General features: G+C 36.7%; 1 protein-coding gene across 1 annotated transcript; it reads left to right on the top strand.

The window, feature by feature from the left end:
* The first annotated feature begins 8,605 nt into the window (after positions 1-8,605).
* Positions 8,606-9,758, top strand: LOC123856394 (putative olfactory receptor 5AK3). The gene is given in 3 exon segments (XM_045892596.1): positions 8,606-8,776; positions 8,980-9,193; positions 9,196-9,758. Coding segments are annotated over 3 exon segments (948 nt in total).
* Positions 9,759-12,240: the final 2,482 nt, after the last annotated feature.

Here is a 12,240-nt window from a genome sequence, read left to right as displayed (position 1 = left end):
TCATACTTCAATCTGTGAATTAGGTGTGGTGCCTACTATTACCTGGTCTACATGCATCATAGCATGGTTGGGACAAATGAGTAAGGCAAAATGAGTAAAGCAATAGTTTCATAAGCTGAGAACACCCATTCAGATGCTCATTATTGTTATTTTGTTATAATGAGGTTACTCCCATTTGAGATCTACCAAAAGCAAGAGAGGCCATAGAGTCACACAGACCCACAGGATAGAAAGACACTAAATTATTTTAATAATGACAGGGGCACCTTTCCCTAAATGAGAAGCTTATGAGTCACAAGTGAGAAAATGATTTCTCCTGTGGCAACAAGTAACACCCATGAGTCACCTTCCACATCAGGCTCTATTAAATCCCTTGGGACCAGCATCCAGATCTCAGGCTGGAGAGATAGAAGAGATCCAGGGGTTCTACTTATCCAAACTCCTGGTTAACCATGTGAAGGCTCAACTCTCATTGATGGAAATCATACCCAATATAAGCGTACCATTTGTTACTTAATCGGTATATTATAAAGGCGTCTCTTGACTATTCCCAAGCTAACCATCAACCTTAAAGATGCAGAAGGTATAGGACATTAAACTTAAACTGTCTTGATGGCAAGAATATACTCAGGACTTTTTCTTTCCCAGCATCATTTGTGGAAGTTTGCAAACAGGTGGCAATGTTGAAAGAATTTTACAGTGAACATCTGAGTAGCCATCACCTAAATTCAACATTAACATTTTAGAAAATTCATCTCATTTCACACCTATCCATCTACCTATCTGTCCATTAATCCATCTGATGTTTGTATGTGGTTCAAAGTAAATCTCCAGAGGTTTACTTTTAAAAATAAGCCTCAGATTAGGCAAACCACAGAAGTGTATTTCTCTTCCTCAGTAAAGAATTGGTGAAAATTGTGGAGCAGCTTCATCTTGCAAGGAATTTTAAGGGAATTTTGCTATAGGAGAAAATAACATTGTTAACTTTCTGCAAAATTAAGCCAAACAGAATAAACATTGGGCATACATTTATTTTCCATTGTTTTTCACTTATTCATACATTTATTTTCATCATAGTCTTTCATTTGGCAACAGCTATTAAGCACCTACCATGTGTCAGGCATTGGGCAGGTGATATGAATAAGAAAGGCTGGAGCCTGGTCTCTTGGAGTTTACATTCTGCTGGAGAAGACAGTTAATAAACAAGTAAATGGAAAGAAAAAGCAAGATGATTATGTACAAAGAACATAAACAGGGTGTTGTATGAGAGAATGATAAACAGGATGTCAGGGGAAGGTGAATGTGAGAAGAACATGAAGGAGCCTGCCATGAGATCCTGATGAGCAGGATCATCAGAAGCAAGTGCAAAGGCCCTGAGGTAGGAACAAGCTACTGTTCAAAGAACAGAGTAGGAGGCCTGTCAGACTGTGGAATAGTGTGCCAGGTTCTCTCCTCACTTTTACTTCATTTCTTCATGAATCTATTTTGCCTTGGCTTTTCAGCAGCATTCAAACATGATTTCGATTATTTGTACAAACATGGTTTTCTCTGGGACATCTTCCCAGACTTAACTAACCAGGTTAAGTCTCCCTTGATAAGCTTCAATGCCCTGTGCACCTCACTGATACAACTTATCCCTGCCTGTATACCCACCACACTGAAAATGCCATAGGAGCTGTCACTCATCATTTTATTACCAACCCAGCCCATTGTTTGGCATTGAGTGGGTGCTCAGTAAGTGTTTTAATGAATTAGTTAGTTAGAGCTATGGTACATAAGCCTGGAAAGTTACATTGAGTTCACAATGAAAAAAATCTAAAATGCCAGGCTGGAAAATCTATGCTTGATTTAGTACACCACATGGATCCACAGGGAATCTTTGAACTGGAGAGCAGTGTAATTGGAACTGGGCTCTTGAAGGACCCTTCTGGAACCACATAAAGAGAAGATTGGAAGATGAGTGGCATGGAGGAGGGGATACCGGCGAGGTGACTAATTCAACAACCTGGGTGAGAGATAATGGGAACCTGAATTCGGCTGATGGGATAAATAATGAAATGGAAAAGAATAAATAAGACACGTTGTAGAAGCTGGATCCGTGGAACATGGCACATAATTAAACATTAGGGAAGCCTAAAGACAACCCAAATTTCGCATTGTAGGTGGTGACATTAACCAAGGGGCAAAAAGTAGAAGATGGAGTAAAAGTGAAGGATTACTCTTAAACATCTTGAGCTTTTGGTACTGAAAGAAAATCTAAGTGGGGATGGCCAGCAGGTAATTGGAGAAAATGCCCTTGCAGAACTTGGAAGGGAAGTAAGGGCAAAAGATACCAGCTTGGACATACTCTCTAGAGAGGTCACCGAAAAAGAGAGTAGTGGGGGAGACTTGTTTTGACAGAGCATCTTAAGGATAATTTCAGTCGAGTTGAGGGGAGAAAAAATGGACCAGACAAAAAAAAAAAAAAAGACATTAGCTCAGTCCTTGCAAGAAATATAAGGGAATGTTGGAGGCAGGAGGTGGGAGAGAAGAAAGGCCTAGAGGAGCAGCTAGGATACAAGTCCAATACCAAGAGAAGGCATCAGAGAGGAAAGCCCATTGCATTTCATTGAAGTTTGTTCAGTTTTCCTTTCTACCACATGGTACTGAATATAAAGAATGCTTCAGAAGCACCAGGTTTCATATAGGTTAATCATGTTCATAATACTCAGGTACTTGTGGGAGGGGGTATATCCCTTGTTCTGGTTTTTCATAGCTCTTGAAAAGTGTCCCCCAATATGTCATACATTTTATTTAAATTCAGAATGATTAAATTGAAATGGTAAATGTCATCACGCTATCAAGATTCTAAGTTGAGCGGAAGCATGACCAATTCTAGCTTCCTCTGACAAGTGCTTTTACCCACTGGTGGAAACTCCTTGAAAGGACTGCATTTCAACCCGTAGCCCTCACTAAATATTGAAAAGAATTCTTTCTTTTTACATCACTACAGAGTTAAGCCACTCTGTTTATTCCTCAAGCTATTTGGAAGAACCAGATTGCCCAAGAAACACTAACAACAGGTTTAGTTTGTTATACTCCCCACCACTAAAGTTACGTTTTAATCTAAAACTGACTATCTCATCTACGGAGCTACAGCTCTGCCTGGCATTACTGACATCAGGGTGCAGGCGCTTTCTACTGATGTGTTGGGGATGTGGCTTTTCCTTTGTGAGGGATTTCTGTTATAGAATAGTATTTAAAGTGCATGAAAATATACCTACGATAAAGTAACAACCATCCATGGAGCCACCATCTAACTTCTGCAATTTACTTCTTATTACCCAGCCATCCATTTGAGAAATTTATCCACGTGGACGTTGTGGCTCCAGTTTACTGAATTTTCACTGACTTACTTAATAGTTTCTATTTTTTTCTATGATCAACAATGCTTTCTGTGTGTGTATGAGTATATTTATATGTATACACTTACGTGTGTGTTTATGTGGTCAAGAATTTCTCTAGAATATGTACCTATGATGGAAATTCTGGGAGGCATATATTTAATTTTACTAATATTTCCAAATTTGCCTCCAACATGATTGTGCTAATTTACCTTCTCACCAGAAATATATGACTCCACATCTTCAGCAAAACTTGGCATTTTAAACTAAGGAATGCAAAACTATATTTCAATACAGTATTAATATACAATTATCAAATTACTAGTGAGTTGTATTTTTTTTTCTTAAAAAGGCATTCTCTCAGTGGAGAGAATGTTTAGATTTTATTTACTTTTTTAATTTAAATTCAATTAGCCAACATATAGTCATACATCATTAGCTTCAGACGCAGAGTTCAGCAATTCATCAGTTGCATGTAACACCCAGTGCTCATTACATCGTGTGCCCTCCTTAATGCCCATCATCCAGTTACCCCATCCCCCCCACCCACTTCCCCTCTAACAACCCCCAGTTTGTTTCCTATAGTTAAGAGTCTTTCATGGTTTTTCTCTCTCTCTGATGACTTCCCATTATGCTGAGCAAAATAAGTCAAACAGAGAAAGACAGTTATTATATGGTTTCACTCATATGTGGAATATAAGAAACAGTACAGAGGATCATAGGGGAAGGAATGGAAAACTGAATGGGAAGTCATCAGAGAGAGTTGTGTGTATTTTCATATTCCTTTTGACCATTTAGGTTTTCTCTTCTATAATTACCTTGATTATATATTTTGTAAATTTTTCCCTTGGGATAATTTATAGAAATTTGTTATATATACTGATTAATAATTCCTTAATATTTATATGTATTGTAAACAAATTTGCCTAAGTAAATTTCTAGTCAGTATTTAGTCTTTTTTCTCTTATAATGTTGGTATTTTTAATTTAAATATGGTTGAATTTTCAATGTTTCATTTTTTGTGCATTCACGTCCTGTTTAAATATTTTTCTATATATCTAAAGCATGGATATTTTGTTGTTTTACTCTCAAAGCCGTACAATTCAAATCTTTAACCCACTTGGAAATTAGTTTTGCAAAATGTAAGGTAGGAATACAATATTATTTTTCACATGTATAAACATTTATAGCTCCAGTTTATTGGACCATTTTTCATTCAAGTACATGCTCTTGGTTTCAGACATCAGGTTTCCATAGACCTGTGGACTTGTTTAGTATTTCTTTTTATCAATTCCATTGATCCATCTGATCACCTTCACATCATACCATCCCATAATGTCTTTATTATTACCACTTCTTAAGAAGTTCTGATATCTGATAGAATAAGTTCTCACCTTGTCCTTTAAAAGATTGTCTTAGCTTTTTTAGATCTTTTCCCTCCCATATAAATTTTAGAATAACTTCATCAAGCTGTATGTAAAATTCTTTCAAAATTTGGTTGGAATTACATGGAATTTGTAGATTAATATGGGGGGAAAATGTAATGTTTATAATATTGAGTTCCTCTCCATGATCCTGGTCTGTGTTTGGGTCTTCTTTAAGCCTTTAAATAAAGTTGTATTATCTCAATAAGGTCATGAACATGTTTAGGTACTTTATTTTTGATGTTATTGTAAATATGAATTTTTAAATAACATTTTTAATTATTTCTGGTGAACAGAAATGCAATTGATTTTTATATATTAAGCTACTATTTAGTAACTTTACTAGGCTCACTAAGAATTTATCTGTCAAGTCTCCAGAATTTTTATAGAGACAATTACATTATCTAAAAATAGTAACAACTATGTTTCTTCCTCATAATCATTTTACTTTTCATGTCTTCTGCATTTTGTCCTGGCTTCCAGAAAAATACTAAACAGATTCAGTCATAATAAGCATCTTTGTCTTGTTCTTTAATTTACAGGCATTGCATCTCATGGTTTAATAGTAAATATAATATTTAGTGCAGCAATGTAGTCCCCACCTGTTTTCATTTTTGTTCTAGTTAATTATGAAAATTTATTGAATTTTGCCAAATAGTTGCCCTATATCTATTGAGAAAATCATATGGCTTTTCAAAGAATATATTAATATGACAAATTATATCAATAAATTGATATATTTTATCAATTTTATCAATAAAATCCAGTATTTAAAAATGCCTTCATGGGCACCTGGGTGGCTCAGTTGGTTAAGCGACTGCCTTCGGTTCAGGTCATGATCCTGGAGTCCCTGGATCAAGTCCCGCATCGGGCTCCCTGCTCGGCAGGGAGCCTGCTTCTGCCTCTGACCCTCCCCCCTCTCATGTGCTCTCTCTCTCTCATTCTCTCTGTCTCAAATAAATAAATAAAATCTTTAAAAAAAAATAAAATAAATAAAAATGCCTTCATTCCTGAGATAAATACAAATAGGTCTTGATTACTGATGGAAAATACCTTTTCCCTGCTTCTGATGCTTGTTTCCTGCGAAGAAATCTGTTTGTATAATCATAGACTCTCTCCATTTTATCCACTAAGGTCCTAAAAAGATGGTATGATATATCTGATTGGTAAAAGAGAACAACCTGGCATGCTCTGTTCTGCCCATATTCTTGGCAGCAGCCAGCCCACTGAATCCCTCACTCCCCTGCATTCCAGATGCACTTTCCCAGCGCATGCAAGGTGCATGTTCCTATCCCTGCCATCAAGACTGGGTGGAAAAGCTATCTGCTTATGGCATTCACTGACAGCAAATAACTTGACTAATAAAAAATTTTTCGGGGTGCCTGGCTGGTTCAATCGGTAGGGCATGGGACTCCTGATCTTGGGGCTGTGGGTTTGAGCCCCACGTTGGATGTAGGGATTACTTAAAAATAAAATCTTAGGGGTTTCTGGGGAGCTCAGTAAGTTAAGCATCTGCCTTCGGCTCAGGTCATGATCCCAGGGTCCTGGGTTTGAGTCCCCCCAGTCGGGACTCCCTGCTCCATGGAGATCCTGCTTCTTCCTCTGTGTCTGCCCATCCTGTTTGTGTTCTCTCTCTCTCAGATACATAAATAAATAAATAAATAAATAAATAAATAAATAAATAATCATTTAAAAAATAAAATAAATAAAATAAAATCTTAAAAAAATAAATTAATAAACTTAAAATTTCCCCCAGGTGTCCAAAGGTGATATTATGGTCCCCATACAGACACTATCTTTTATTTATCAATTTGTTCAAATCCTGGAAAAGGAAGAGAATAGCTATTTTCTAGAACCTTTTTGAGACCCTATGAATTGTTTAATACATGGATGGATTTGTTCAGTGAATGTCTATTTAAACTGTTTGCATCTAAATTCACAAATGAGTTTGGTTCTAATTGTCTTTTCTCATATTTTACTTATTTTGGTTTCAATGTTATATTGACATGAATTGGAGAATGTTCTTTACTGTGATTTTCAGAAAAAGTTTATATAATATTAGAATTAGTTGTTCATAAATGTTTGATATAACTTTCCTATAACATAACAGGGACAGTGTTTGTGTGAGTAAATTTTAAAATAGCAAGTAAAATCATTTAATGGTTTAAAAATATTTAAATATTTCACATGCATACACACACACACACACACACACACCAACTACTAGCACTCTCTATCCACTTAATCTACTTTCTTCTAAAAAAATTAAGTAAAAACAAAATAACTTTTTCAAATTATATGGATGAAATAAAATATGGTTTAACAAACACCATGTAGTAGCAAGCCAGTATAAAATGGAAACTAAATTTTATTATTATGTTTTACTCTCCTGGGTAAATGAACAGAGGCAGGAATGGGCTTTATTCAATTTTTTTTCAAAAAAACAAACCAAAAGGCAAAAAAATGATGAATTATTATTCTAAATTTAAAGATTTCTGGTCTATGAAGAATACTATAGACAAAGTTAGTAAGTAACAGAATGTGAGAAAATCTTTGTCAAGTTAACAACAGAGTGTTCAAATCTACATAAAAAAGCATCCATCCATAAATTAACTCATAGACATATTGACAAAAAATATGATTCCAAAATTCTAAGAAAAATATTCTACAATGATCAAATTCACTTCTGGTTAGAAAAAAAAAATTAAAATGGAGATGTCACTTTACAACTATTTTCCTGGTATAAAAAATATTAACAAAATACCAATGATGTTCACAAAAAAGTAAGGATACAGGAACCCTGATGTACAGTTAAGAGGCATGTATATTGGTGCATCCATTATGCAATGTGATCTGGAAACATTTGGTCAAGTTAAATGTATGCATGCCCCAAGATTCAAAATGTTTGTCACTAGAAAAAATTTCACACTGAGGTACTTGTAGTGGAAATAAGTAGTAGGCAACCTACTTTCCATTGCTAGGAAAGCATATAGGTAAATTATGACATATGGATACCATAGAGTAGTGTTATTCAATGTATGGTCCCTGGACCAGCACCAGTTGTTGGACTCTCTATTTCCACTCTGTGATGTGATAACTATTGAAAGTGAGATTGAGAATCTAAAACTATTACAGAATTTTGACAATGCTGAGAATTTTTTATTGCTATATGCAAAAATATTGGTCCACAACATATTACAAATTTTACAAAGAAAATGGTCCCTTACCATAGATAATTTGATTAACACTCTACTTGGGCATGAGTTAATGATGGCCAGAGCAGAATTACTAAGGAGGAAGAAAGAGTAAGATGAGAATACAGAAATAAATTAGAGCAAGATTATATAGAAATTTATGGGTAACTCAAGATTTTCATACATAATAATTTGTATTTATGTAAATTGGGATTTGTGAATTAAAATGTATGCAGCATAAAAGAAAGCTTAATTTTTAAGAGTATGCTTTTACATGTTCCCTAATTGATATATTTAAGAAATATATTTAAGAAAAATTAAATTCTTAATATAATTAGGAAGTCAGCTTGCACGCTGAGAACAAAGAAACTGATCCATGGCAATTTTCCCAAAGTATAGATCTAAATTATCTAAGTCAGATGTCAAGGTATAGACTTTAAATGCAGAGTCAATTATTCCATAGAAAATATCCTCTGACTCCGCTGTGAAACCAAATATTATATCATTGCCAATTGCAGAATTAAGTTAAAGGATCACGTGGTCTTAGCTTTCTCTGCTCTTATTTCTTGGCACCTTTTCAGATGACACTTAATCTTTGCTAGCTATGGAACAAAACAATGGCACTGAAGTAACTGAATTCATTCTCCTGGGATTTGATGGTCAACGCAAGTCTTGGCATATCCTCTTCATACTATTTCTAGTGATCTATGTGGCCACCCTGGTGGGTAACATGGGGATGATCCTACTCATCAAGAATGATTCTTGGGGCGCCTGGGTGGCTCAGATGGTTAAGTGTCTGCCTTCAGCTCAGGTCATGATCCCAGCGTCCTGGGATCGAGCCCCGCATCGGGCTTCCTGCTCAGCGGGGAGCCTGCTTCTCCCTCTGCCACTGCCTCTCTCCCTGCTCATGCTCTCTCCCTCTCTCTCTCTCTCTCTCTGTATCTCTGTGTCTCAAATGAATAAATAAAAAAAAAAAAGAATGACTCTTGCCTTCACACCCCGATGTACTTCTTCCTCCAACACTTGGCATTTGTTGATCTCTGCTATACCTCCCCTATCACTCCCAAGATGCTGCAAAACTTTGTAGAAACAGAGCAATCCATCTCATTCATAGGATGTATGGTGCAATTACTAGTCTATGGTGCTTTTGCAACAATTGACTGCTACATCCTGGCTGCGATGGCAGTGGACCGGTAGTGGCCATCGGCAACCCACTCCGCTATCCAACAGTCATGTCCCAGACAGTCTGCATTCAGCTCCTGGTTGGTTCATACTTCATAGGCTTCCTGAATGCCTCAGTAAACACAAGGTTTACTTTCTCATTGAACTTTTGCAAATCCAATAAAATTAACCACTTTTTCTGTGATGAACCCCCACTTCTTGCCCTCTCGCACTCTAACATTGACTTCAACATCATGTTAGTAATGGTCTTTGTGGGGTTTAACTTGATGTTCACTGTGCTGGTTGTCATCTTTTCCTACGTACATATCCTGGCTGCCATCCTGATGAAATCTTCTGCTGCAGGGAGGAAAAAAGGCTTCTCCACATTCATCTCCCACCTGACAGCCGTCACTGTGTTCTACGGGACTCTCTCTTACATGTACTTGCACCATGGGACAAAGGAGTCTCAAGAGCAAGAAAAAGTGGCTTCTGTGTTTTATGGCATTATGATCCCCATGTTAAACCCCCTCATCTACATCCTGAGAAACCAAGATGTAAAGGAATCCCTAAAAGGGATTAGAAAGAAGTGCTTCTAGTTTGATCATTTGTTGTCTATAAGGCCATATATTTAAAGATATTTATTGCAGCATTGTTTGGGAAGACAAGACCAAGAAAGTGAGAATTCCTCAATAGGGAAATAAATCTGTATTGTTGTAATTCCAAAATCTGTATCTATTGCTTCATAACAAATTTCTACAAATTTAGGGGCTTAAAAACATGATGATTATATTATAGTTTTATGGGTCAAGAATGTGGACACTGCCTAACTACATCCTCTGAGATGCTACAATCAAGGTGTCAACCAGGAGTGGGGACTCATCTGGAGGCTCAAGTGGGGATGGATCCACTTCCAAGCTCCCTCATGTTATTGAATTTATCTCCTTGCAGTTGTAAGACAGATTCCTGCCTTCCTGTTGGTCATGAGCCAGAGGTTGCTCCCAGCTCTTAGTCTATCCACAGTTCTTATCCATATGACCCTCTCCATAACCTCTCTCATAACATGGCAGCTTACTTCTTCAAAGCCAGGAAGCCATATACAGTTAATCAGTGTATATACCATGTAAAACAGCACACCTTTATATGCCCAAATTGTACTGCTCCTTCAAGAGTCAGTCTCTCCCTGAAGTTTTCCCAGCTTAGCACTTGTTTCCTACCAACTTTCTACCCCTGGAGATAATTCCTTCTTCCACTGAATACTCATAGCACTTTATTTGCAGCAATAAATATTATTTATTATTTATCACTTCCCCTCTACATTATTTACTTATCTATAAGACCCTCACTATTATTTATAAGGTAGTTGAGATACATAGTCTTTCTATAACCCTTTAACATCTGGTATAGAGACTTAGACACAGTAGGTAGTCTATAAATATTGAATGAAGAAATGGTGATAAAATACAATAATATGGACAGTTTTCTAACTGGAAGTTATGTGAGTATGTACCCTATACTAGTGGTCTTTAAATACCAGTCTGTGGACAGCAGCATTCAAGTGACCAGGAAAAGTTTTTAAAATACAAATAATTATAGCCTAGCCCTGGAGGTATTGATTCAGTAACATTAGTCAGAGCCAAATATCTATAATTATCTATACACGCAGAGTGTTTCTTTAGTTGCATGGTCCACAGGAAAGTAGTATTTAAGAGCACAGGATTTTGAATGGTTTAGTATGTCATTGATATCCCAACCCTGCCACTCACCAGCAGCGTCCCTTTACAGGTTAGTTGGGCTTTCAAACCTTGCTTCCCATACTAGTACATATCTCATGAGATTCTTTTGTTTGCTGGTTCATTAGTAATAAATAGGTAAGCTAATGAATAGAAATCATAGTACGTGGCACTAATAAACTCTCAATAAATGTGAATCGTAAATGAGTATTAACAAGGATTATTTCAACATGGGTGTGGCAGACATAAAAACGCCCTCATTACACACATACACACACACACACACACACAGAGTCAATAGAAAGTCTCCCAAGGTTTTCAACATGAAAACTTTCCCCTTTGGGAAACTCCTCTCTCCTTCAGCAGAAAGCTAACTAATGAAGGTTGTTTTCTTTGATCCTATCTCAGCATCTAGAGTCACAGATGCTCAAAGGAACAGGTACTACCCCCATAGACCTCAACTGTAAACTCTCTTTGTGGAGAAATCACTTGGTGAAAAATTAGCCTGCACTAGCCTGGGGGAAAAAATCTCAAGACAAATCCCCTGTAAATAAACCAAATTGCATTTTTCCTATTCTGCTGTACATTATTTTGACAGATAGGAACCATAGTAAAATCTATAGAATTAGAGCCAATATGCCAATATAATTAACTCCAAGGCTGGGTAGAGTCATCTTATCTTCAGCAAACTAAAAAATATAAATGGAGAGGGGTGCCTGGGTGGCTCAGTCAGTTAAGCATCTGCCTTCAGCTCATGTCATGATCCCGGGATCCTGGGATTGAGCCCCATGTCAGGCTCCCTGCTCAGCGGGGAGTCTGCTTCTCCCTCCCCCTGCTCCTTCTCTCTCTCTTGCTCATTCTCTCTCAAATAAATAAATAAAATCTTTAAAATATATATATAAATGGAGAGAGGAATTCTCAATTATATCGAGAAGTTATACAATGACCAGGGAGATGACAGCTGGCATTTTAGCCATAATGTTCCCAACTGAACTTAAACAACTTTTATAGAATATAAGCAATAATAAGACAAAGCCACTCCATGACTGAGAAAAGGCCACTCTGTGATGATGTCTGAAACAAAACATGAACAAGAACTCTTGACAGCTAAAAAAGTAGCTAAACATTCCACTTTCCAACTAAAATGAGTAAACACTTCTTCCCTAAACACTTTTAACTTCTCTCTTTTTAGGTACCAATTGCAAAAATATCTAATCACCAAATTCCTGATAACACTCAAACAGAATTTGCCTCCACTTCCTAAATCCTTTTTAGAATCACCCAGCACAGGCCTAAATCCTATAAAAGTCTTCTCAGTTTCCTCTCATTCAACGCTATAGTCGCTCTG

The sequence above is a fragment of the Mirounga angustirostris genome, unplaced genomic scaffold, assembly GCF_029215605.1.
Source record: "Mirounga angustirostris isolate CCGP_5_RB_7025 unplaced genomic scaffold, mMirAng1.0.hap1 SCAF_13, whole genome shotgun sequence".
NCBI lineage: Eukaryota > Metazoa > Chordata > Mammalia > Carnivora > Phocidae > Mirounga > Mirounga angustirostris.
This window is presented reverse-complemented; position numbering and strand designations above follow the sequence as displayed.